At 47.2% G+C, this 27,537-nt stretch overlaps 1 protein-coding gene and 1 long non-coding RNA gene across 3 annotated transcripts; both read left to right on the top strand.

Moving 5' to 3' along the window:
• Positions 1-4,084: 4,084 nt before the first annotated feature.
• Positions 4,085-8,990, top strand: LOC139032784 (uncharacterized). 2 transcript variants are annotated; one of them, XR_011485394.1, is made up of 3 exons: positions 4,085-4,384; positions 4,474-4,561; positions 7,891-8,990. It is a non-coding gene; the product is annotated as an uncharacterized lncRNA (long non-coding RNA). The 2 variants fall into 2 exon arrangements; XR_011485390.1 differs by lacking the exon at positions 4,474-4,561.
• A 1,868-nt stretch (positions 8,991-10,858) lies between these two features.
• Positions 10,859-23,456, top strand: RNF187 (ring finger protein 187). Its single transcript, XM_020894699.2, has 6 exons — positions 10,859-11,314; positions 11,417-11,527; positions 20,191-20,598; positions 22,018-22,110; positions 22,317-22,538; positions 23,124-23,456. Exons 1-6 carry the CDS (start codon positions 10,859-10,861, stop codon positions 23,124-23,126), a joined length of 1,293 nt encoding a protein of 430 aa, XP_020750358.2. The 3' UTR covers positions 23,127-23,456.
• The last annotated feature ends 4,081 nt before the right edge of the window (positions 23,457-27,537 follow it).

Here is a 27,537-nt window from a genome sequence, read left to right as displayed (position 1 = left end):
CCTACCAAATTAGATTGGGAGTCAATATCTTAATGAAAACTAACTAGTTTCACAGATCCACATGATTCTTTAATGAGCTTAAACACACACATAGGTAGGTCTAACAAATGAAAATTGTCTAAAGCAGAAACTGTGACAGAAAAATTGCTAGCAGTGGCAACAGCACTGTTAGTATCAAAAGTAAAATTAAGTAAAATGAACATTTTACAATAATTTGCAAAGAGTTCTAGAAAAAATACAACTTTCTGTGAATAATGCAAAACACCAATTAATTTCTTAGTACTTTTTATACTAGCACAGGGAATTAGCTTGAAATTAAAAAGGCTGCCCCTATTTGCTGAATAGTCCAGTGGAGGCTGCACAGACAGCCCCAGGTGCAGAATGGACCTGATTTCGCCCTCTCCTAGGAAGAGAATCTGTTACGGAAGAGGCAAGGCATATGGAATCTCTGCTACAGAGATTCTATGATTAAGAAAATTGAGAAAAAAATGTATATAGAAACTATGTTTATCATAATGTTACAACAGAGAAATAGTCTTACACTAAGTTGAAAGTTAAACTAGAGCAGTTAACCAAATACTTGAGAATACACAGAGGTGAGGAAAACTGGGACTCAGCACAATGGAATCATTCTCCAGAGAATAATGACGATTTCAAATTCTCTGAAATAACAAAGGTAAATGCTTAAATTAAGGATCTGAAAGGAACTGGAGGAATTTTGCAGGTACACAATCCGAAATGCATCTACGTGACTCCCTTTTTCCTCTCAGAAATTTGACGTCAGTTTTGTTATTATGAAGTACTTTGGAGGCGGAAAAACTGTCTCTTTAATAAGAAATTACAAATGCAAAATAGAATTTACTGTGCAAGAGGTTAAATATTGATTAAAGGGTAGCAGTCACTGGAAATGATGTGTGTGAAGTCCCTGAGGGAGGGATCAGATGGCCATTGTCCACCTGAGGGAACACAGCTGTGAATCCAAATCTCACATAGCATTTTTGGCTCTTGGAGACTGGGTTGTTCTGTGACGGTGTTTTTCGTGGTTTGGGAATCACCAGCACTATGAGATTAGATTGAGAACAGCATGGGCCTGTAAGGCTTTACATGCCTTAATTGTTATTAAATGTGTCATACAGGCAACACTTATTTTACATACAATTTTACTGAAGTTTTTTAGAATGTACTGCATTTGTTTTATTGAAAAGCCTCTTCAAAAGAGCATAAAGAAGTTACAACAGACATCACAGAATTATAAACGGTCATGAGATTACTATGAGTAATTATACACCAATAAAATTAAAAACCTAGAAGAAATGGACAAATTTCTAGGAATATACAATCTTCCAAGACTGAGCCAGGTAGAAATAGAAAGTATAAACTAACACCAGGATTGAAACTGGGTAATAATAATCCTCGACTGAACAGGTTCACAGGTGAATTCTACCAAACATTTAGAGAAGAGTTTTAACACCTATCCGTCTCAAATGATTCCAGAAATTTGTAGAATAAGAAATGCTTTTGAACTTATTCTGAGACCAGCATCACCCTTACACCAAACTAAACAAAGATACTACAACAATAGAAAATTACAGGCCATTATCACTGATGGCTTGAAATAAAAACTACTTTAACATTGTCAGAATAATAGGGAATGAGGCTGTAACTAGGGGGCCGGGTGAATTGGGGGGGTGGGGGGGCTTGAAAGCACATCACAGCTGTCCCTAATCGTCTTAACTATGAAAGGAATATGGTGGCTCAGTGATAAAGAATAGCCTGTCAATGCGGGGTTCTTCTCCCAAAGCATATGTCTCCTCAGGCAAGGGCAACAAAAGAAAAAATAAATGAGACTATCTCAAACTAAAAAACTTTTGAATAGTGAAGGAAACTATCAACAACAAAATGTAAACACTGCCTACTGAATGGGAGATGTTGTAAATGATATATCTGCAAGGAATTCATAGCCAAAGTATACAAAACTCATATGACTCAACATAAAACCCCCAAACAATATAGAACAACCCAATTGTTGTAAAAAATGGGCAGAGGATCTGAATAGATGTTCTTTCAAAGAAGACTTAGAGATGGCCAACAGACACCTGGAAAGATGAATCACAGATAAAGGAGTCACAGATATGAAAGGTACAGCATGGGAAATTATAGTCAGTCAACAATTATATGGGCTTCCCTGGTGGCTCAGATGGTAAAGAGTCTGCCTGCAATGTGGGAGACCTGGGTTCAATCCCTGGGTTGGGAAGATCCCTTGGAGGAGGGCATGGCAGCCCACTCCAGGGTACTTGCCTGGAGAATCCTCATGGACAAAGGAACCCAGCAGGCTACAGTCCATGGGGTTGCAGAGTCAGACTCTATTAAGCCACTAAGTACACACAATAATTATATTTTTTTGTATGCTGACATGACAACTAGATTATCATGGTGATAATTTTCAAATCTTTAGAAATATGGAATCACTATGTTGTATATCAGTAATTAACATAGTGTTGTAGGTATTTTACACTTCAAACACAAAAACTCATAGAAAAAGAGATCAGATTTGTGGTTACCAGAGGCAGGGGTGGGGAGGGAATGGGGAATTGGATGAAGGCAGTCAAAAGGTACAACTTCCAGTTCCGTTTAACTTATACAATGCTATATGTTAATTATACCTCAGTAACACCGGGGAGGGGAAAAAAAAAAACCACCCAACTCAAACCGTTTATGAAACGAATGTCAAAGGTATATACATTTTTCGGATAAAAAACCAACCTATTTCGAGGGATTTTAGCTGTCTTGAGGGTCTAGACTTACCTGTGCTCCCGCACTTTTGATATTTTAAACAGGAACAGCGTTAATACTTACAAGTAGCTGCTGAAACTCAATGCTGCTTAAATGCTTGGGGAAAGAAGCTCATGAGCTTTGCCGTGGCAAAGCCCGGAAGAACTCCCCCAACAGTCACAGCCTGGTCTGTGCTTCAACACTCAGAGCCTCACCAAGTGTCATGTCCAGCACACCCCGGCGTGACCCACGAGGGTGTATGAATAGAGATGGAGGTTGGCACTCAGCCTTGTTGGAGGTGACCCCCTCACCTGCAAAGCACTTGCCACCTGCAGACAGAAGGACCTGGACCGGGTTCAAGAACTCAAGCGTCAGGGCTGCGCCCTCTCAGGCTTCTGACTGGGGCTGAGGATAACACAGCAGGTCTTTTTGGTGAATATGCCCCCCCCCCCCTTTATTATTGTTTTCCCATTTATTTTTATTAGTTGGAGGCTAATTACAATATTGTGGTGGTTTTTGCCATACACTGACATGAATCAGCCATGGATTTACATGTGTTCCCCATCCCGATCCCCCCGCCCCCCAATCCCATCGCATCCCATCCCATCCCATCCCATCCCATCCCTCTGCGTCGTCCCAGTGCACCAGCCCCGAGCACTTGTCTCATGATTGCCCCTTTAAAAAGGCTTAGCTTTATTTCAGGAGCGCACTCCATCTCCTCCATACCCCTGACTGAACAGCATTTCACAACCACACCAGGAGGCAGGCTCTTCTGAGCACTGAGGTGGCTGTGAAAGGAGCCTTTGAATTTCAGAGCACTGTCCGTGACAGTCTCGGTATTTCCTGGCATGGCACACTGCGCATGGGGCAGCAGTGCAGATGTGCATTTTCCATGCCTCACCTTACGTATTCGTAAGAGCACTTGTAATGCGCCGAGGCCTCGCTGAAGCGTGAGCGCAAAGGTGCCCCTGACCAACGAGTTCAAGATATCCATGGCCTTGGGAGAGATACCTGTGCTGGGGAGCATCTGCTTCAGCACCTTATACGCGTCGATATATTAGATCTGCTTGTGGCTGCGCTTATTTTTTTCGCTTATCCTAAGCCTCACCAGACAGCATTCTCGGAGCGGTTCTTGGGCGGCGCCTCTGTAACGGAAGTCAGGAGGAGCCAGCCCTGCAGCGGGTGGCGAAGATGACTATTTATTATCTCCGTATTCAAATGAGGGCTCCAACATCCTCGAATCGGATTGGACAGTCGGTCCCGCTCCGCCTGGTTACAAAGAATTTATGTAAATAGTAGATGCCAGCTCTTCTTTCCTATTGGACAATAGGTCAACCAATCCGAAGGCCATGAGTGGAGTCAGGTTCAGTTCAGTTCAGTTCAGTTGGTGTCTGACTGTTTGCGACTCGACGGGCTGACGTTATCCAGGCCTCCCGAGTCAGGTTGCGGATTTCTGTTTAAACCCTTTGTTGTAACTGGAGCTGGGTCTTTGTTTAGTTACCAAGTCTGTATCGGACAAAAAAATGAAGAAAGTAATAAAAACCCGCTTTAATCCCGCGTCTCCGATTTTCCTGGATAGGAGACAAAACACAAGGGGACATTTCTTGACACGGTAAGATTGTTCTTATTTAGCAGAGGGGAATGGCAGCTTCCAACCACCATTCCAATCATTTGTTTCCTATCATTTTTTTACCCCCGAAGGCCGAAGACAGAATTCCTTTCAGAATTCAAGAGTAAATGCGAACAGCTCTTTCAGAAGTACAGAAAACAGTACTGAAAACAAACTACGGTACTTACATAGGATGCAACAAGGCAGATTTTTAACTGGAGGGAGGAAATGAATGGGTTTCAAAGGAAACATTAGTCCTTTATATTGTTATTATTAATACTAACTAAACAAACCCCTTTGAAGTGACAGCTATATGCTAAGTGTATATGTATGGCCTCATGTAGCCTCCTAATAACCCCAAGGGTTAGATACTTTTATTGTTCTGTAATTACCCATCAGAATGGAGCTTATGGAACCATTAAAGAGTAAATTGAGATATATTAAAATTTTAAAGAGTTTATTTGAGCAGAAATGATTCAAATTGGGTAGCAGCCAATCTAGCCGTTAGAGAGGGGCTGTACAAAATGAAAGACTTCGACAGCCAGAAGGAAGCAGGAACAAGGAAGATATGCTAGGCCAAAAAGCAGCTTGGTTACTCTAAGGTTACTCTATTTCTTCAGGAGATAGCAGGGCTCTAATTAGGCAGATTACCTAACTGGTGTTGATCAGGCAATTCCTGACTGGGTGGTTTAAGATTCTATTTTTAGGAAAGCCGAAACTGTAATTAAGTAAAATCTTGGTTTGGTGATATGGGGCTTAGCATAAGAGACTACATTTGGGGCCTATCTTATTTTTAATTGAAGTCATCAGTCCTTAAGTTGACTCCCTATTAAATTAATTCCTATATACAGAAGATTAAGCTCCCCTGTTATATTGACTTCCAAGATAGAAACAGAAGGGCTTGTGAATTCACATTTCTCAGTTGTGTCACATAATGCCTGGAGAACACCGTTAGAAACGCACATGCTTGGGCCCCACCTGAAGTGTACTGAGCCTGAATCTGCATTTTAAGCAGATTCCTACGCACATCAGTTTCCCAGCGCTGGTGTGGAGGTCATTTACCGGGCAACTTTAGCCCTTCCGTGCATTATCCAAACAGACGAGGAAGCTTAACAGCACCCGTAAAAGACAGAGTGACTCATTGAGTTTAGAGCAGTTAGCAAGGTACTTTCAAGATATGAGTTTGAAGAAACCCAAATGGGATAATATTTGTCTTAGAAAGTTTGGGTATTAAGAAAGTGGAGGAGAGATGCCAGGGGGCCATTCTTCAGATAGCCTGTGCTTAGCTCCCTGTCTGGGGCTAATAATTTACCATCTCTGCCTCTCTACTTCCTCATCTGTGAAGTGAGGCTATGGATGCCTACTTAATGGGATTGCTGTGAGTGAATGTATGTCAGGCAGATGGCAGGATGTGGTTATATATTTAGTGCTCAAGTGCTGTTGGTTCCATTTCATTCTGTCCTTCTCAGAAGAGATCCAGCCACAGCCAGAGATGCGTGCTTCAGCTGAGCTCCCTCTGTGCCAGGGGAACTACATCACCTAAATATGGAGCATAAGCCTTTCTCTTGTCTGCTAGAGCATGGACTAAGCTGTAAACTCCAGGGCAAGAGATGTGTCCTTCACTTCTAAATCTCCAAGGTGGAACATGGAGCTTGGCACATAATAGAGATTTAACCAGTGTTTGTTGAATGAATAAGTCTGTGAGCTGAGGCAGTGTTCCCTACCTGCAAGTCTGTGAGCTGAGCTGCTTTGGATGTGCTCAGTATTAACTATTTTGTCTGTTTATTTAAAAAATCTATAGTTTACTTAAACATTTCTAGAGAGCTCATTGTTATCAAGTGGTAGTGAAAATGAAAGTGTTGCTCAGTCCTGTCTGACTCTTTGCAACCCCATGGACTATAGCCCACCAGGCTCCTCTGTCCATGGATTTCTCCAGGCAAGAGTACTGGAGTGGGTAGCCATTCCCTTCTCCAGGGGGTCTTCCAACCCAGGGATGGAACCTGCATCTCCTGTGTCTCCCACATTGCAGGCAGATTCTTTACTCTCTGAGCCACCAAGGAATCCACTTAATGAATACTTAATTCAAGTTAGTGCTCATAACATCCTTTCCACATATGCACTATTATTAACTCTATTTTGCAGATGGAACAGCAAAAGGCAGAAAAAAGAACACTTCTCAAGTGAAACAGCTGATGAGATAACTAGCCCTGGAAATTAGGTCAGCGGTACCAAGCCTTGTGCTAACCACACCTAGGTTGTTTTGGCTTTGGATGTGGAATTTCATTTTGAAGAGGAAATAATACACATATGAGATATATATACATATATATATATATATATGTATATATATATATATACATGTATCATACTGAAGAGGAAATAATACATATATGTAGGAAAAATATTAAAATGCATTGCCCTGTGTTTATATTTCCAGGGAAAAACACCAATAAGATATCTTAAAATTTCTACTGCAGTAGAAAGCTGAAAGAACTGCAGATGAAATTTCACTCAAATTCACATTCCCAATCCAATTCAACTTTTTAAAAATAGTTTTTGAATACAAGAGACATTTATAAAATAGACAAATGCTTGCTTCTAGATCGCTTATTCAAACTGTTTTACCATTATTTTTTTTATACCAGAAATTTAATGACCAATGTATATAAATGATTGGTCTCACCCTTGGAAAAGGACTGAAGCTTGATCTTGCACCGGCAGTACACTCAAACAAAAATCTCTTTTGTTTTGCCTGTAGATCTAGTTGGTATAGATTTCTCAGAATGAAAGCTATCTTTTGTTCTTAAAACTCGGTGTTCTGAGCAGGCTTTCTGTCTCAGTTAAGACTCACTGGTGGTAGTTATTGAAACTGTTAATACATTTGTAATGTTACAGAGAAAAAACTTTCCTTCCACCCTCTTGGGTTCAGTAGGTATGTTTATGAATAAACTGATAACAGGCAGAATAACAGGAGAAAAGTTATGCAAATTTATTCATTTTTAAATACTATGTGCATGGAAAAAGTGGATTATTATTGCAGGGGAAAAAAGTGAATAACCCCAAAAGCAATGAGATTTGAGAGCTTATATACCACCTTAGTAGGAGAAGGGGAGAAGTAGTTCTCATAGAGGAGAGTAAACGATATTAGGAAAGACAACAGGCCCTTAGGAGACTAGACAGGAGATATGATAGTTTGTGACAGTCTGTCTGGGTCTGGCATTGACGTCTAGTCTCCTCTCTCTGATGAATCAGTCTTCCTCTGCTGATGAAACTCTCAGGAGGGAATTGATGACAGTTAAGTTCATTTGGAAGGAACTGTTTTTAAGCAGTTGGGGGAGTTCAGAGAAAGTTTCTCACAGTGTTTGCTGTTTCTCCGCTGATTTCAGTCCCAAATAATCAGTATGACAAGTGTGGCATATTCGGAGATATGTCCAGAACACTCAGTAGCGAAAGAATTTATCCCAGGCATCTGGCAGAGAAAATCATCTCTTCTTCTTTCTCTGTTCTAGGTCAGTACCCAGAAAGAGGGCAGCCACCTGCAATCTAGAAGAGGTCCTCACCAGAACCCACCCACACTGGCACCCTGATCTCTATTCCCAGCTTCCAGAATTATGAGTGCTATACTCTGTTGTTTAAGCTCCCCAGTTTGTGGTATTCTGTCATAGCAGCCCAGATGGACAGGGACAGTCTTCAGTATCAAGAGCAATATTTTGTATTGACAGATGGAACCCTATAGTGCAGGCATAAGGCTTTCCGGAAAGAAGGAAGGAAGGAAAGAAAGAGGGTTTCCCTGGTGACTCAGTGGTAAAGAGCCTGCCTGCCAACTCAGGAGACATGGTTTGACCCCTGATCTGGAAGGATCCCACATGCCGAGGAGTAACAAAGCCCGTGTGCCACAGTATTGAGCGTGTGCTCTAGAGCCAGGGAACCACAACTGTTGAACTCACAAGCCTCAACCGTTAAGCCCACGCACCACACTGCTGAAATCCCTGGGTGTTAGAGCCTGTGCTCTTCAACAAGAGAAGCCGGCTCAATGGGAAGCCCGCCCACTGCGACTGAAGGGTGGCTCCCCCGCCCACTGCGACTGAAGGGTGGCTCCCCCCGCCCGTGGCAGCTAGAGACCCAGTACAGCCAAAGAAACAAAACAAAAGCTCATGAATTGTTTGAAAAAGAGTGAAAAAATGACTGAAGGGAGGAAAGAGACAGAGAGGGGAGAGAAAGGCAAAGAAAGAAAAGCAAAGAAACAGGGTCTCCAGCTTAACCACCAGGGACAGACAATGCTTGGGAATAGCCTGTAAAAGTAGTTTAAAAGGGGGTTTGGATAATTTTTAACCTCTCCCCTCAAAGAACACCTCCTCCCAAATAAACACCTCCCACTTATAATTTCTAGAGTACAGTGTCTAGATTGCATAAATATATTGAATAAAAGGTTGCATGCTTGAAATGAGCACAGTTTTATCATCCCGGATTTTGTGATGCATGAATGAAACTATCCTTTCCTCCTAGGTGAATGTGCAGTAAGCTGTCTCCTCACACGAGAAGAAGCCAAATCATTTTAAAATTGTCACAAGCATTTCATACAATTCAAACAATGCAATGACAAACACTGTTTTTGTTTTCTCCTCTCCCTCAATAGAATGTTGCTTCTCTCCAGATCGCTAGTTACTTGCTGCTAACACAGAGCCTGTGGGGAGGGAGGCAGATTCTGCAGAGATAGCATCCTGCAGGTAAAGAAAAGACAGCACAAAGGTTATCTGAAGAAAAGTTTTAATTCTTTACAGTTGCTGCAGGAAAGGAGGTGGTGGAAATCCCAGGGTGTGCTGTGGAGCTTTGCACAGAGATGGTAAACTTCACGCAATGCTTGCGGGATTGCGAAGAAGTAAAAGATGGCTTAGACAGCCTTTGTCCTGCCGCTCGGCTTCCCGCAGACAAAAACCATCCTGCTACCACCGAGGGATGCCCCGCGTGGCACGGAGTTGGGGGTCTCAGTCTCCCGTGCCTTTCCCACTGCAGTGCTGGCATCCGGGGCCCATCAAACTGCCCGCCCGCCTAGGACGTGAGATAGGCAGAGCTGCTGGCCCGCATTGTTTGCAAGATGACTGGGGTCGCTTCCTGAAGTCTTTTCCAAACACCCGTGTTGGCCAAGCGACTTCTGTGCCCATTTTATTTCAGCAAATTTGAAGAGTAGGGCTGCAGTCTAATCCCAGAGCCAGGTGTGAGTGAAGGACGGAAATCACAGCTGCAGAAGTGAGAGGACCGAGAAATGGAATCTGAAGCTGCAACGGTTGGACAGCTTGTGGACTTATTTCCACTTCAGCGCCCATGCAGACACACAGAGGCAGGACATGCTCGCCCACGGACTTCTGAGCTGAGACAGTCACACCCGGGTGGACCGTGGGGGTGCAGAAGGCGTCAGAGGCAAGGCTGGGGTCAGTGGGATCAAAAGCACCCAGTCCCCCTCCCCACAACCCATGCGAAGCTGCGGTTCAAGGATGGTTCTGATTGTTCTTCCAGGGGAACGCCACCCCCTCCCCCATATATACCATGTTTTTCTCCTTCCTCCTATCTAACTACGTTAATTTCAAGGTCGTAAGGTGTGTTGAAACTGAATCCAGCAGCTTCCAGCAGTATTAAGAAAATATAAGAAACACAAGAGTTGAGATTTCATGGCAATAATTTTCTATGTTTTATTGATATACTTTACATTGTTGGTATTTTCAGGAGATGTAGTCTGGGAAGGGAGAGCTGGGGGTAGGCGAGGAGGGCTGAAGAGTGGGGTGCTGAGGGCTGTGGGGGGAGACGTGTCCGGAGGAGGCCAGGAGCCAGGCAGAAGGGATGAGAGTGATGGGTTTTTCGGGAAGGAAAGTTGGGGGCTGAGGGGTTTAAGAAGGGTTCTGGGAGATGGGCGGAGTGGAGGTTAAGGAAAGGTGACTGGGGGCAGACAGCCTCACCCTTGGTATACGCAGTGGACACCCAGCCTCACCATGGTGGTTTTGTCCAAAACCCTCCTCAACTAACCCCCTTCCTCCCCAAAGCAGCAGCATTCCCGTGTTACCAGCGCATCAGGAAATCGGGATAATGTCCAAAGATACTGGTGAAAACATTAAGGCACAAACGTGCATAAAATACAAGAAATTCCAAACTCAGACACTAAATTGAAGGACGCTGCAGAAGTGCTGGAATAAGGGAAAGCACTGGAAAGCTCAAAGAGGCGCCTTAGCCAATACGTTTGTGGTGAGTCAGAGTGAAAGTCGCTCAGTCGTGTCCGACTCTTGGCGACCCCATGGATTATAGAGTCCATGGAATTCTCTAGGCCAGAATACCGGAGTGGGTAGCCTTTCCTTTCTCCAGGGGAATTTTCCCAACCCAGGGATCGAACCCAGGTCTCCCGCATTGCGGACGGATTCTTCACCAGCTGAAACAACAAGGAAGCCCTTGTCGTGAGGGGAGAAGGAGGTTGAGTTTGAACCGATCCACATGGGCCCTTTTGGGGAAATAGCGGAGGCGGCTGCTCCACTTGGCTCCTGCCCCGGCTGTACTGGGGGGCAGACACGGCAGGGAAAGTTCCCCCACCCGGCCCCAGCCTCCACTCCACCTGCGCCTGTCCGCAGCCCGCGCCGCTTGCCACCCGCTTGCGTCCTGGCACTGCGGCACTCCTGCGCCATGGAGCTCCACTCTGCAGCGCCCTTGCAGTCCTTTGTCCGCGGGCCCGTCTATCCTGCCTCGTTGCACTGCTGCAGACTCCGAGCCCGGCTGCCCTTCTGCGCGCTTCTCTCGGTGTCCAGGGAGCCCCTTCGCGCTGGATCCCAGCGCCAGGCCAGCCTGGAGCGACTCTGCCGGGCGCCGACCTTCACGTCGAGGCGCCTCCGCGCGGAGCCGTCCCGAGACGGAGAGGCTGGCCACGCCACAGCTGTTCTCAGCACACCCGCGTTGGCAAGTGGCCTTTCTGAGTGCCCTCGGTTTTTCTTTCGTTGTCTTGGCAAGGGCGTGGCGTCCAGAATTTTGGGAGCGTCTGAGTTCCCCCCACACCTTTAGGAAGAGGAGTTGGGGGGCGGGGAGCGGAGTGAGATGATGGGTTGGGCTTGGAAATCGTCAGTCACGGGTCTGGACAGGGCAAAGAGCTCGCCACAAGGAGACTCCTTCGAGGTGAGCCGAGACCCCAGGCTCGCCTTCCTTTGGTATTGTAGAACACCCTTAGGTGCTGGTCCAGTGTTCTTCCCAGAGTCCTATGCTGGAACACCAAGCAAGTCCTACGGGCCTCCAGAATTATGAAAAATAAATGTCTGGTGCTTTTAATCCACCCAGTCTATGGTATTATAACAATCCAAGTGGGCTGATGTGAGGAGCCAAGGAATATGCCACCTCCATTTTCAGTCCTGTAGTTCAAATTACTTTGTCACTTTGGTCCTGACACATCAAGATGAAATGGATTTCATTTCCTAGAAAATTTACTTGTGCCACCTTATTAAAGTATTATACTAGTATTTACTTGAGCTGATGCAAACTGGCCCATTTCTTTTTTATTCTAGATTTAAGAGCTCTGTGGGATAAGGCAGTAGTCGTTCATTTGACTTATTTAAGGAAGAATAGGTTTGAGTAATTTAAAAAATCCAGGAAGAAATTTGAAATTTTATTTATTTTGGTAAAAAACACATGAGCTTACTCTTAATAGATTTTAAGTATATAGTACAATATTCAGTTATTATTTATATTCTGCTGTTCATACAATGAGTTGCTAATGACACTTCACAGCTCAGGGCTCATTACTATCATCGATTCGAGTAAGCACCACCTCTTGTTTATTTACAGATATATGTATATATAAATGTGTAAATATGTATATTCACAAATATCTTCCCTCTGCCCATTTTTCTTGCTTGCCTGCTTTCCAGTGCATTTTAAAAACGTCTAATGAAGTACTGGAAATATTTTGAAGATGTGATATTGTGATATATAATAAATATATATTTAGTCTTCCTCCCTATTCCTGGCACAGAGCTCCAAAAACTCTTGGGATTTCCTAAGTGATGAGAACATAAAAGTGTCTTGATATTCAAAACAGACCTCTGCTGATGACACCAGACTGTGTTAGTAAGGTGACTTTTGGAAAGTCCTTGAGGATGGGGGCAGTCGCCAGGGGCACCAACTTAGTGAGACAGGGTTGGAAATTTTAATGCCATCCTGACCTCCTGGGAGGGGACAGGGGCTAGAGGTTGAATCCATTATCAGTGGCCAATGATTTAATCAATCATGGCTATGTAATGAAGCTTCCATAAAAGCTCAAAAGGATGGGGTTTGGAGAGATTTCAGGTCAGTGAACGTCTAGAGGTTTGGAGAGAGTGGTGTGCCCAGAGAGAGCATGAAAGCTCTGCACGCTTTCCCCTTATCTTGCCCTATGCAGCTCTTTCACTTGGTTGTTTCCAGGTTACATGCTTTTATAATAAACTGGTGATGTGTTCTGTGTTCTATGAGCCACTCCGGCAAATTAATGGAACTGAGGAGGAGGGTATGGAAACCTCTGATCTATATATAGTCAGTGGCTCAGAAGCATAGACAACCTGGTCTTGGGAAGGAACTGAAGGTTCTTGACTTTGTTTTATGGCTAAACTGTTTTGTCTTGTTTGACTGTTTTCCTTTGTTTTTGCATGTTCTCATTTCTCTGATTAAGTTTGTTGTTTGGAACTCGGTGGAAGCCGAGGAGTCTGTCTGCAGGGAGGGCCTTGCGGAGTCCTGCTGCGTTTCCCAAGTAGAGTTTGGAGACCAGAAGGGGGGCTTCCCTGTGCTGCAGGGGTAACAGAGCCCAATAGGAAGAAGAATGCTCCTCTTTTTAGGCAAGGGCTCAGCCAGTGAAGACATGGACTCTGTTTACTGGAGCCCTCCCAACTTTTCCTCTTCATAAAAGTGTACTTCCTTTGCCCTATGGAAATATGAATGTGGCTCGCCACGGTTGCAGACCCCAAGTTGCAATTCTCTGCTGATCCCAAATAAATTCACGCTTGTTTCAGGTTAGCAAACTTCAACACTTCTTTTATCTTTTTTGCTGGACTCAATTCAACCCATAACAAATGATTAGTTCTTCTCTGGTTAGTTCTTTCTTCCCCATCCCCACACCCATAAATAAGTTTAAAGAAACATTTCCTTTAAGTATGGCTTATTGGGTCCCACACATTTTGACATGTAGTTATTTCTGTGTGGATCACAACAAACTGTGGAAAATTCTTAAAGAGATGGGAATACCAAATCTGAGAAATCCGTATGCAGGTCAAGAAGCAACAGCTAGACTAGGACATGAAATGATGGACTGGTTCCAAATTGGGAAAGGAGTACGTCAAGGATGTATATTCTCACCCTGCTTATTTAACTTATATGCAGAGTACATCATGCGAAGTGCCGGGCTGGATGAAGCACAAGCTGCAATCAAGATTGCCAGGAGAAATATCAATAACCTCAGATATGCAGATACACTACCCTGATGGCAGAAAGGGAAGAGGAACTAAAGAGCCTCTTGATGAAAGAGGAGAGTGAAAAAGCTGACTTAAAACTCAACATGCAAAAAACTAAGATTCGTGGCAAATAGATGGGGAAACAATGGAAACAGTGACAGACTTTATTTTCTTGGGCTCCAAAATCACTGCAGATGGTGACCGCAGCCATGAAATTAAAAGACGCTTGCTCCTTGGAAGAAAAGCTATGACAAACCTAGACAGCACATTTAAAAAGCAGACATCACTTTGCTGACAAAGGTCTATATAGTCAAAAGATTTGAGAGATGATGGGCCATAAAGAAGGCTGAGGACTGAAGAATTGATGCTTTTGAACTGTGGTGCTGGAGAGGACTCTTGACAGTCCTTTGGACAGCAAGGAGATCAAACCTGTCAATCCTAAAGGAAATCAACCCTGAATTGGAAGGACTGATGCTGAAGCTGAAACTCCAGTACTTTGGACCCTGATGTGAAGAACAGACTCCTTGGAAAAAACCTTGATGGTGGGAAAGATTGAAGGCAGGAGGAGAAGGTGGTAGCAAAGGATGAGATGGTTGGATGGCATCAGCGACTCAATAGACATGAGTCTGAGCAAACTCTGGGAGATGGTGAAGGACAAGGAAGCCTAGTATGCTGCAGTCCATGGTGTGTCAAAGAGTTGGACACGACTGAATGACTGAACTGAACTGATCTGGTGATGCTATCTCCAGATACTGTCAAAATTATGTTAAATTGTAAACACAGAGAATTGCCTGCTGTGGGGAAAAATCCACACAATGAAACTGGGAGCAGATCATAGATGGATTATAATACTGTTTGCCATTCCTCATTCCCAAAACTCTTTCATACCTTTTCAAATTGATGGCTAGTACAATTTGCTGAGTCATTCCCCATTGTTGCACTTTAAGATTCCATCCCTCCCAAATATTGACATGACAATCATTTCTCCAAATCAAACCAAATGATAGGAGGATTTATTTCCATTTGAGGTTATTTTTATAGAACATATTTTGAGAAAAGGTATTCCAAGGGTTATGAAAAATCGAAGATTCTTAAAACACATTGCTACATTGTCTCCCAGAAGCAATATCTGCAAAATCAGAGTTTTCTTTTGATTGAAACCCAGTGGGAGGCCCCTCCATGTCCCCCGTTTCTTGTTTGTAGAAAAAGGCTTTAGTATCCTAGGTCTTCTCTGAGTTCTGAAGAGCAGACTCAGGCTTTAATTAGGGAAGTGATGTGTTGAGGAAGTCCAAGCGCTGGTTGGAAAAGAATTCCCAGACAGAGCATTTCAGAAGGGATTTCATTTATTTTATTAAGTTTATTTCATTCAGTTCATTAAGAACAAAGAGCAGAGGTAATGTGGGTACTGTGACCACAGTGGGCCGACCTTGACAGACCAGGGAGAGCTGACAGTTTTCCTGTGTGAGTAGCCAATTTTTATAGCCTCACAACAAAATTCCTGCTGGAAGGTTGGCATTAAGTGATTGGTTAGGGTGCTATAAGGTGACTACCGGGCTGGGCATTTTTGCCTAATTTGGGGTCAGGAAGCCTGATCGTGACGATCAGGCAGGCTTTTGACAATGGTTGCAAAGGGGCTCGGTCAGCTTCTGAGGTGAACTTGGTTCTGGGCTTCCCTTCTGTGGCCTTGGGGCAGGATTTAACATGATGGAGTGCAGAAATGAAGAAAAAGCACGGACTTCCCTGGTGGTCCAATGGTTATGAATCCACCTGCCAACGCAGGGAACGTGGATTTGATCCCTGGTCTTGGAAGACTCCTCATGCCTTGGGGCAACTAAGCCCATGTGCCACAGCTACTGAAGGCCCTTAGGCCCTAAAGCCTCTGCTCTGCCACGAGAGAAGCCAGCTCACCGCAACTAGAGAAAGCCCATGCATAACAACAAAGACTCAGCACAGCCATTAAACAAATACAATTTTTTTAAAAAGGAAAAGCAAGATAGCTTGAAAAATAGCTCAACAATAGAACAGAGTCTTTGTTCCTTCTCAAGGGATATAATAATCTGATGTGTATCTTTGAGTTGTCCTGCAGAAATTACTCCCAGGTGGAGGGGGTGGCTGCATGATGACCACAGTAGGTAGACCCAAGATTGGCTGGAACCAGGTTGATGGGAAGGATTCTTGAAACATAACCTTGATGTTATCTCACCATCAGCCAATCAGAAGAAAGTTCATCAGAATTTACTGCTTACTGCTTACCCCAAATGCTGTCTTTAAAAATCTTTCCCTAGGGGAATGGGAGGGAGGCTAACAAGTGGGGGATGTATGTACACTTACAGCTGATCCACGTTGTTGTATAGTGGAAACCAACACAACCCTGTAAAGCAATTATCTTCCAATTAAAAGTAAACAAACATTAAAACAATAAACAACAAAACCCAAAACAACCTTTCCCTAAAATCACTGGGGAGTCTGGGATTTTAGAACACGTGCTGCCCATTCTCCTTGCTTGTGAAGTGAAAGTTGCTCAGTCATGTCCGACTCTCTGCGATGCCATGCACTATATGGTCCAGGTCAGAATACTGGAATGGGTAGCCTTTCCCTTCTCCAGGGGATCTTCCCAATCCAGGGATTGAACCCAGATCTCCAGCACTGCAGGCGGATTCTTTACCAGCTGAGCTACCAGGGAAGCCCAAGAATACTGGAGTGGGTAGCCTATCCCTTCTCCATCAGATCTTACTCGCCCAAGAATTGAACTGGGGTCTGCTGCATCACAAGTGGATTCTTTGCCAGCTGAGCTACAAGGGAAGCCCCCGTTGCTTGGAGCCCTTCTAATAAACAATATGCTTTTTTTCACCACACAAAAGCTTGGCTTTGCTGTGAGACAGATGAGTGGAGCCAAGTTTGGTTCACTAACAAGGTCTCCCAACTTAATAGTGGGAAAAAAATATCTCAATTTATATTTTTATTTCTTAGTAACTGGGTAGAGTGTATAATTTTTCTATTTGGCATTTGCTTTTATTTATATTTTTGTGAACTGACAAATTCCAGTGGTATTTTTCCACTGAAATTTTCTGTTCCAATTTTATGAACTCTGTATATTTTGGCTGGCAGTTTCCTAGTTTGGCTGTTTTCTTTTAATGACTGTACCTGATTATTTTTCACACTCACAGGATTATGGACTTTGCTCATTGATTTCTTTTCTTTCCTCTTTTCTCTCCATTATGTTCCTAGTTTACCCAACAAACCAGCTAGGCTCTTCTTCAAGTGCTTTTCTCCTTCTGATCCTCAATCCACAGAACTAACCTCAGTTTTCTAGCCACACTTCTGACTGCCCATTTAGTGCATTTTCAAGTCTATACCAGTGTACATAAAGAGAATAAAGAGGGTCACTCATTATTCTCCTATGGAAAGGGGCAAGTTGCAACCCACTGCACTTGCCCATTGACAGTGTCCGGAGGAGAATTCAAGACAGGAAAACTGATGAAACACTCTGCACTTTGGATTTACCAAGCCCCTAGATAGTTAAAATGTGTAACTATCATGTTACACGTTACATGTGTAAGGAATAGTTTCAGTGACTCCATATTCTTGCATCTTCCCATAGATAGAAGAGCACTAAAGTCAGCAACTTGAGATATCTGTTGTGATTAACAGTACTCTTTTACCAAGATGTATGCCTGACTGTATTTACCAATCAAAAAATTCTTCTATACATTGGCTCATTCCCTGTCTCTTTGGAGCAGCCCCTCAGACTTCCCTGGTAGCTCAGATGGTAAAGAATCTGCCTGCAGTGCAGGAGACCCAGCTTCGATCTCTGGGTTGGGAAGATCCCCTGGAGAAGGAAATGGCAACCCACTCCGGTATTCTTCCCTGCAAAATCCCATGGACAGAGGAGCCTGGCGGGGTACAGTCCATGGGGTCACAAAGAGTCGGACACAACTGAGTGACTAACACACACACACACACACACACACACACACACACACACACATTCCTCCTTTCCTCCTCCTCCTTCAGAGGTAAGGAGAGGCTGTGTGGATGAAGACAGGCTTGCCTTATCAGTAAACAAAGGGTGTTGTGGCATGGCGACTGGCCAATCCTGAGGGGATTTAGGAAGAACAGGATACTAGCCCTTTAGATAGTTAAGGTCCCTATCAAAGGAATGATTGATTCCAATAAGCCCCGATGGTTACATCTTCCCATCCATAAAAAAAGCACTAAATCCATTAAGATGCCTGGTTTTCTTTAATCAACAGCAATATTTTGATAGTCCAACTATCTGTTTTTTGTTGCAAAAACTCCTATATACCTGGGTTCTGAGAGTCTCTCTTCCTGGAGCAAGTCTGCCAAATAGAATATTAACTCTCAACTTTTAGGTTGTGCATTTTCTTCAGTCAACAGCTATTTCCTGGCTACATATGTGTGAGTGCTTGCATGCTTATTTGCTTCAGTCATGTCCAACTCTGCGACCCTATGGGCCTTAGCCCACCAGGCTTCTCCTTCCATTGGAGTCTTCAGAAAAGAAACTGGAGTGGGTTGCTGTGTCCTCCTCCAGGGGATCTTCCCCACCCAGGGATCAAACCAGCATCTCTTAAGTCTCCTCCATTGGCACGGGGGTTCTTTACCACTAAAGCCACCTGGGAAGCCCCATTTCCTGGCTATAGGCATCAGTAAGCTCCCTGAATAAAACTTAACTTTTACATTATGCATTTTTCGTAGGTGAACATCAGGTTAAAAACACACACACACACACACCCAAAACCAAAACACAATACCTAGGAAGACTGCATGTATATGGACTGAAAGATTCACTTTTTAAAATTTGAAAACTACATTTTTTAAACCACGTGCTAGCTTGTTTAAAAACAACCAAAAAACAAAAATCCAAATAAACCTCACCCTATTAGACTGCTCCTCCCCAAACCATTTTTTTGTCTTTTCTAAAGAAATGCTAACAAATTTCCTGGTATGGACCAGTATACTGGTAGCTTTGGGTCTTATCAGATGTCTTCAGTCTGCATTAATGAGTTTTCTCGAGGCTGAATTTGCCGTTCCTGTTGCTCAGGGACAGTGGACTGAAGGCCTGGGTTCCAAGCTGCTAAGGTGGGGTTGAGGTAGAAAAATATGAGGCAGTCAGTGTAGTGTAGGGCCAAAAGGAAAAAAAGGACTCGATTTCTTCTTTTAAAAATCGAATTCCAATCTCCACTTATTTTTTACATAAGTGTTTGCTGTTCCAGTTTGTTGACATTTAAAGGGAATGCCTCTAAGCTCCCTTGACGTGAAGGCCATAAAACACCAGAACCTGTGACAGGACAATTAGCAGGTGATCACGGAGAAAAACACCAGGTGGCCCTTAGATAATGGCCTGAGGTCATCAGAAAAGGTGAGGTGAGAGGTCACGAGAAAAGGTGAGAGGATGGACTCTATATCATAAGAAAATTCAAGAACTGGGAGATCAGGGGAAAAGGGTCACAAAAATTGACAAACTGATACGATTTTTAGACCAGGGATTATGTACACTGGTATCCTAAACCAACCAAAAACAAATAGGTGGGTCAACATTAAAGATATAAACTGTTGATTCCCGCGGTTTTGGGGAACGCTTTCCCCCCTCTCAGTGACCATGCTGGGAGCTCTATACTTTTCGAAACAAAACTTCGCTTTTGTGGGTATCTGCGTGTCCCTGGAAGATCATTCCTTCGCGGGCTGTTCCTGGATTCTTTCAGGATGGCCCTCACAGGACGTGCTCCCCTGAGAGTTCACGTCTAACCTGCGCACACGGGAAAAGCCCACGCAGCTCGGTGCGTACAGAACGATTTGACGCGAGGGGTTGCACGCGAGAGGTCCCACGCTGCGGTTTTCCAGCCCAGTCCCCACCCCGCGTTAGCATTGCGCTGCAAGGAGGTGCTTGCAGATCAGGTCCTAGCAGCTTACAAAAAACGTTTTTTAACGGAGTTTTCAAATGAAACTGCTTCCTTTTCGCATAAGAGTCATTCATGGGAGAAGTGAAACCTCTGTAAGATTTCAGCGTGCGAGGACGTGGGTCGGTGCGAAGTGCATCTCTGCTAGCTGAGCCGGACTGAGGGTACACCGCTGCCAGGACCTTGGCAGAGTGGCGCGGCCTCTGCCAAGACCCGGGAGGCTGTGGTACACCGCTGCCGGGACCTTGCGTGGAGACCACCCCTGCCAGGACCCTGCGCCGGGCGCCTAGCCATTCCAGTCGCCATTTCTTGTCTTCTGTCCCTGCGCTCCACCTCTATCAACGCATTCCTGTCCCTGGCTCTCCGGCAGCGCTTTTAGTGCGTCCGGGTCCCCGGCTCTCCCAGCCACCAGTGCGCCCCTGTTCGCATCCCTGTCTGAGCCCTCTAGGGCCCCGCCGCTGCCGCCCTGGCTCTCCCCGCGGGCCCCGGCGAGGCCGCCTGCGCCCTGTGCCAGAGTGCGCCCCGCGACCCGGTGCGCGCCGACTGCGGCCATCGCTTTTGCCGGGCGTGCGTGGTGCGATTCTGGGCGGAGGAAGACGGGCCCTTCCCGTGTCCAGAGTGCGCCGACGACTGCTGGCAGCGCGCCGTGGAGCCCGGCCGCCCGCCGCTCAGCCGCCGCCTGCTGGCGCTCGAGGAGGCAGCTGCGGCGCCCACGCGCGACGGCCCGGCCTCGGAGGCGGCGCTGCAGCTGCTATGCCGCGCCGACGGGGGCCCGCTGTGCGCAGCTTGCCGCATGGCCGCGGGGCCCGAGCCACCCGAGTGGGAGCCCCGTTGGAGGAAGGCGCTGCGCGGCAAGGTGCCCTTCCCCGGAGGGTGCCCTGTCCCTCTCTTCATCACCAGACTGCGCCCTGTCCCCCCTCCGCATCCTCTGGATGGCGCCCTGGCCCCCAGTCTCCATCCTCTGGACGATGTGCCAGCTGCCCTCCCCATACCCCAGATAGTGACCTGTCCCCTTTCCTTCCTCTGGTGCCCAGTACCCTTTCTCCCCTCCCAGGACGGGACCCTGTCCCCCTTTCCCACGCCTGGACGGGGCACTTTCTCCTCTCTCTCCCTCCACCACCCTGCCCCCCTCCCCGTACCCGCGTGACTTACCCAGTGTTGCACTGCCCTGCCCTGCCCCCCTTGGCAAAGAGCCCTGCTGGGGGCCCCCCATGCCCAGCCCCCGTGGTGTCACAGCCCTGCCCCCTGGCATGATGTCATGCTACGGTATCCCCACCCCCACGGGCAAAGTCCTCTCTGTGGGTGTAGTAGTCGCTCAGACCTGTCCGACTCCGACCCCACGGACTGTCGGGTGCCAGGCTCCTTTGTCCATGGAATTTACCAGGCAAGAGTACTGGAGCGGGGGTGTGGCCTGAGGGCACTGCTCCTCTCTGGTCCTGTGCACCCCTTTCCCATTCGGTCTTCTCACCTGCTCTGAGCCCTCTTGAGTCCCTTCATCCACTCTGTTCTGGAACCTTCTCCACTGTGCGCTCAACTGTTTACATGTGGCACTTGGCTCTGGGTCAGAACCTGCCATTGGAGTCTGGTCACAGCTGAGGGCTGGTAATCCCAGGGACCTGCTGGTGTGTGTGTGTGTGTGTGTATGTGTGTGTGTTTAGGGGGGTGGGGGGGGGGGAGTGCAGCGTTATTTCTGAGAGAATAAAGACAGCCAGGCCCCTGCAGTGGAAAGAGTCAGTGTGGTCCCTACCAACCTGAGGGGAGAGAGTAGCCTGTTTGAGGGTTCATGCGTCAGGGATTGGGTCCTGGGGTCTTCTCCTTAAGCAGTGGGATGTTGCATCCAGGGGCTTCCTTGGGGTTAGAGCATGTGGCCAGGGGACTGGAGTTGGACTCTTCTGGTGAAGGACCCCACCCACCCAGTCAGTGCATGGAGCTGGGCAGGCCCTGTGTGTGCCCTTGGTCACCCTAAAGGGGGCCACCCTCCGTCCCTCTGCTGGAGACAGTAACACGAGAGTCTTCAATTAATAGTCTTGTGTAGTTACTCTGTCGGATTCTTAGCACAGAGATTTCTATCAGACTATAGACAGCATAGTGGGTCACCAAGACCCTTTCTGCAGCCTGCAGAGTTTTGAGGTGTCTGATGGGCTTAGATCATGAACCTGGGCCTCTGGACTGCCTGACAGAATTCTAGTAGTGTGATGGCCCTCTGGACTGGGCTTAGGTGGGCCCCAGACTTTCAGAAGTGACCACACACCCCATAACCAGCGTCTTTCTCCAGGAGAACAAGGGGTCTGTGGAGATCATGAAGAAAGATCTGAATGATGCTCGGGATCTGCATGGCCAGGCTGAGTCCGCTGCTGCTGTGTGGAAGGCAAGTGGGGTGCGGTTCGAGTCCGCGTGAACGAGGAAACAGGGATGTGCACGCTGACCCTGTTGGGCAGGGCCTTGGACCACCGCTGATCACTGTACAGTCAGACGGTCAGGGACTGCTCCTCCCTGGAGGTGTCAGTGGTGGATGGGTGGGCTCTCGGGGTAGCCTGAGGACGCGGGTATTCCTGCTGCCCGCCCATCCTGTAGGGACATGTGATGGACCGGAGGAAGAAGGCACTGACTGACTACAGGAAGCTTCGGGCCTTCTTTGCCGAGGAGGAGGGGCGATTCCTACAGGAAGCAGAGAAAGAAGAAGGGTCCCTGGAGGACGAGGACGAGGACCCAGCAGAGAGGTTCAGGTCTCTGCTGCAGGCTGTGTCGGAGCTGGAGAGGAGGCACCGCAACCTGGGTCTCAGTATGCTGCTCCAGGTGGGCACCCAGTCCTGGTGGTCAGGGGAGGGCAGAGGGGATGCAGATTCGAGAATTGGCAAGAGGGTAGCTTATCAAGAGAGAAACCTTAGGACCAGCACTGCCTGGCTTCCATTTAGGGCTGAATTTCAGGAATGAGTAATCCAGGAGATTCTGGCTTCCCCCAACATTTGCAAAGAGGGAGTGCTTGCATTCTGATATTGAAGTACTGGGCCCCTACCCTGTCCTTGGGCTCTACGGGTAGTAGCTGGCCATGAGGTCAGAAGAGCCAGGGATCTTGGGGATGGTGGTGGTTGCCATGCCCTCATCCTTAATGTCCTCCTTACTCTGCCCTAAAGCCTTGCCTAAAACTGGGATTCAGGGCTCTTTGCAATCCTTGAGTCTGATCCTGGAACCGGTAGCCGCTGTCCTTCCCTCCTCTGAGCTGAGAGGTGCCGTTTTACCTCTGGTAATAGTGGTTACTCAGCGCCAAGTGAGTGCTGACTGTGGGTGAAGAGACACGAGGGTCTGGTGGGGCTGGATTCTACAGTCATCTGGCTTCTAGGATAGAAACTCGCTTACTCGTTCCCCTCTCTCCCTGTGCAGTGAAGTGCTGCTTGCCCAGGCAGCAGGCGGAGGAAGCTGTTAACCATCCCTGGCCTGAAGCAGCTCCTCCCTCTGCCTCCTTCTGGACCCCTTGCCATCCTTCAAGACACCCCCAGCCCTGCGTGTCTTCTCCTAGGTGAATATGTGGACTGTGAACTCGAGATGCCCACCTGGGGTTGCTGACGACAGTGGTCTGCCGCAGAATGTTTGTGTTCCCTTTTCCTCTGGGTGTTCATGTTTCCAGGCTGTAAACATTTCACTGTAGAGATCTGTATTGGGGGTAAGTTAACCCCAGTGTATCCTGACTCCATAAAGTTCTTTTCGTTGGCCCAAGTCTCATCAGATTTGCTGAGATCTCCATAGGCTGTGGTTGTCATCTTCAGGAGGCTTGGGCTGTGCAGACCTGCTTCGTGATGGGGCTGCTCCACCAGTCATGCACGCCCAGGCCCACAGACCCACACCCATGCAGGGCACAGCAGTTAAGGTGAAATTTGAGGTGACTGTCAAGGGAAAGGAATGTTCAATGTGCCTGGGTGGGGATGGTGGGCCGATCAGACTTGTCACATCTGCTTGAGGTCCTTGAACAGTGTATGTTGCACAAACCTACACCCACTATGGCTCAGCATCTGTCCACAGAAACACGAGAACCGGGGTGTTCAGGGACAGTAGAGCCCCTTGGCTGGCATGTCTTTCAGGCTGTATCTCTTCTCTGCCTCTTAATGTATCTCCTCAACCTGTTCTCATCTCTCTTTTCCATCTTCCATCCCTTGGATGCCAGTGGTTTCCCAGGAAGCTGTCTTAGCATCACCTTCTATCTGCCTTGTCTGCCCCTCACTGACCCAGGAATTTTTCCTGGGGCAGCAGGAGCGATGTCAGGGTCAGGCCATCCCCAGACCTCACCTTGATATGTCATTTTCCCTGCACCTCTGACTTCCCTTCATATTTCCTCTACTGGATGAATTTAGCAAAACTTCTTATTTAGTGTCATTGTGTAGATTCCTTCAAGTGATAAAAATGTAGCACAAAGTGACAAGATCAAGGGGTGTGAGAATTGACACAAACAGGCTTTTAGGGTGGTGGTTGAGGCTATGAGTTGTTCCCGCAAGTGCAGATTTGTGATTAGTGGCCCCTTTCTGGATGAACCCTCTGAGCCCTGGGCCTTTGTGTTTCTGTGAGCTTGGGGGTGGGCTGCCTGCCTGCCTGGCAGCCTGCACTCAGAGCCTACTGAAGAGGGCTTGCTGCAGCCAGTTTGCTTGACGTCTCTCCTCATCTGTCCTCTCCACGCCCTGGCCAGTCTCCAAGGAGGCACGGCGTCTGCCTGTGCCACGTTGGGGGCTTCTGTGGGTTGGACTTGTCTCTGAGGAGCCCTCCACCTCCTGCTTCTGCTTCGCGAAATTGGGGTGCTGCCCCAGTTTCCCATGACTGGAGATCCAGCTGCCTGTTTTTCTCTGCAGGGATCTGCTGGGAGGCCTGCCCGTTCTCCTCGAAGTTGACTGCCTCAGGACTGATAGAGGGCTGGTGTGCAGTCCAGAAAAGTGGTAGCCTCTGGGCTGCCAGTGCTGGGGGGAGAGGAGGTCCGACACCAGCATGGATCTAGTTTCTCTGTAACGGTGTGTGGGTAGAATTCTCAGCCCACTGACCACCTCTCCATTTCTTTCACACAATGTCTACATAAGAATGACAAGCAGAGGGTGGACAAAGCTGCCTGGTTTTGAATAGGAGAGACATGTTCATCCTCTTGGCAAGCCCTAGAACCTTGGCCAAATAACCCTGCAGCATAGATGGCCATTGATTCTGGTGAGATTTTGACTTTGTGCGTAGCAGTCCCTCTGAATGTCCAAAGCTCTGTGTTGTTTGCTGGACTGTACAGCCAACCCCTGCCATTTCCTCCCTGAAGTCAGCCCTCACCCCCTGCTCCCTGCTCCCTGGTCACAGTGGCCTCTCTGCTGTGGGTCCTGCGTTCTCTGTGGAATAATATTCCTTTTCCAGACGTCTCCATGGCTGGTCCCCTCATCTTTCTTTGCTGAAATGGTATTTCTGGAAACCTCACAGTGGAGGAGGATCTTTGCATGCTCCTGCCCTCGAGGACCTGGTTGAGTAGGGTCCCAGTGAACGTATGGCTTTTCCTCAACCCAGGTTCGTTTGACTGGTTCAGGACCATGTCTGGCTTTGCATATCTGAGGTCAGTGCAGAGGCATGAGTGAAGGGAAACCCAGGCTAGGTGGACAAGAAAAGTTTTGTCTGCCAAACGGTAGGGAGCACATTTCAAAGAAATTCATTGATTCATTCAATACCTAGATCCCTTTCCTTTTAATTCTTAGAGCTTTAATAGGAAAGTCATGGATAGTTAGGACCTGTGGCCTGTTTTCAGGTCAGGATCCTTTGTCCAAGGGGAGCAGAGGGAAATGCTCAGGGTTGTTTTCACACTTGTAGTTGAATTATTTCATCAGATTGATGACGACAAAATAAGGGGATACTTGCACTCTGATACAGAGAGACTTGCATGTGAAAAGGCCAGTGGGGTACTGCCCCAGCTGTTAGGATGACCTCAAGCTTGAGTGGGGAGTTGCCCAAGAGGTGCTGCTGCCCTTTGGGAGAGCAGCCTAAAGAGGGTTAAACTGAATGACTAAACCAAGAGAATCAGGCCAGCCAAGAACTTAGAGGGAACTAGTGCCTCTTCAGGCTGGGTAATTTGCTAGAAAAGCTCCTAGAGCTCACTGAAGGCCCTTGTGCTCACGGTGAAGGTTTATCACTGGAAGAGGAGACAGGTTAACATCAAGCCAAGGGGAAAGACATCAGGGAAAGTGCCAGTTGCGTTGTCTTGTGGAGTCAGGACAGTCACTTCCAGCATCTGTGTGTGACCAGTTGGATGAAGCATGGCTTGTGGGAGGTGGGTAGGCTACTTGACTTGGTGTTTGTAGCCTTCATTGGGTCCATTGCATCTACATGCTGACACTCAGCCTGGCTGGTCTCTCCTGCAGCCCCACAGGAGATGGAGTTACAGGACCCCAAACTCCTGCTACACATCAAAAGGTCAGACCACCAGTGTGGCCCAGGCCCACAGGTATATCTGTCAGGGCTCAGAAGTGACTTCCAGGTTGACTCCACTGTGTTTGCTTCCATATGACTTGGCAATTCCAGCCTTGGGTCGGTGTGCCAAAAAGATGCCAGCATGGTTCTATGAGGGAACATTCACAGGATGGATACTGAATCATTTGCAGCATCGGGAGGTTGGAGGTGATCCAGGTCCATGTTAGTTACCAGAAAGGTGGAAGTGGGGGGTGCCAGCATGGGGAGCAGTGCAGTGGAACTGGTTCTGCCACATGACATGGGCACAGGGGGGGTCCCAACCTGATTTTCATGTCCAAGAGAACTCAGGGGAAGCTAGGCTGCTGACAGTCTCTTGATGCAAAAGTAGCTTTTTCCCAGGATATGACCTGCTGGAGAGGGTGGGGCAGGCGTCATGGCTACTTCCAGTCCTGCACAGGGGCAGAGCTCTGTGCAGACCTGTGAATTGATGCCCATTCTTTCCATTGTTGGTAGAATGCCCCCCTCGCTGTGTCCTGCCATGGGGCAGTGGGTCAAGGAACACAGTGGTACTACCCACAGCGGTTTGACGAGAGTGCTGCCATTGCTTTTCTGCTGCCAGCTGCTGGAAATAGTTTCCTCAGGTGAGCTGGTTGGTCTTATAAATATGCCTCCTCCGTTCAACCAAGTGTCCCAAGGCCAGAGTTAATACAGACAGGAAGAGTAGATGTTTGCAGTGTCCAGACCAACGTGGTTTGTACCCAAACTGCAAGGAGTTCCTGCAAATTCATGAAAAGCCAAAAGTGCCTGGAATTAAAACAGCAGAGATGTGGACAAGCAAGTGTGTAAGAGGAGCCAGAGAGCTCAGCAACCCAGGAGGAGATGCTCAAACTCCTTAGTTTTTGTAGCAGAGAAATCACATGCCCACAAGCATAATGACACACTTGGGTTGATGGAGATGGGAAAGCTACCACGTGTTGTTACCTGTAGTGCTGCGGAGTTCTTCAGCACTGCTGCCAGCTGTCATCAGATTGGGGCGTCGTGACCCTGGACCCAGTGACCCACTCCCAGGTGGTATTAGTCTTCTCCAGGCCCACAGGGGGATGCACACTTAGACACTCTGCACCATTGTCTTGGGGTAGGCAGGACGAGTGCCAGTGCCCCTCAGTGGGGGAGGTGGAAGGTCAGACGGGGGTTGGAGGCTCTATGCTGAAGCCCTGAGATAAAGAGATACAGAGCTACTGGACACAGTGGAGCTTACGGCGTGTGGCTGTGGCACCATGCTGCAAACAGTGAGGTATAAGACCGCATTTAACACGTGCATAGAGAACACTTCGTGGTTGGAAGAACACTTCAAGCTGGTAAATGGAATCCATTAGGGTAGTTT

The sequence above is a fragment of the Odocoileus virginianus genome, chromosome 3 (assembly GCF_023699985.2).
Source record: "Odocoileus virginianus isolate 20LAN1187 ecotype Illinois chromosome 3, Ovbor_1.2, whole genome shotgun sequence".
NCBI classification, from domain to species: Eukaryota; Metazoa; Chordata; class Mammalia; order Artiodactyla; family Cervidae; genus Odocoileus; species Odocoileus virginianus.
Note: the sequence above shows the minus strand (reverse complement) of the source record. Positions and strands in the feature narration are given on the sequence as shown.

What these genes read in the sequence shown, in the direction of transcription:
- RNF187 (XM_020894699.2), top strand. Translation starts at nt 10,859, where the DNA reads ATGGGCCCTTTTGGGGAAATAGCGGAGGCGGCTGCTCCACTTGGCTCC. An exon ending in GGAAGGCGCTGCGCGGCAAG is followed by an intron (nt 20,599 to 22,017) that starts GTGCCCTTCCCC and finishes GTCTTTCTCCAG; the next exon opens with GAGAACAAGGGGTCTGTGGA. An exon ending in CCGCTGCTGCTGTGTGGAAG is followed by an intron (nt 22,111 to 22,316) that starts GCAAGTGGGGTG and finishes CCCATCCTGTAG; the next exon opens with GGACATGTGATGGACCGGAG.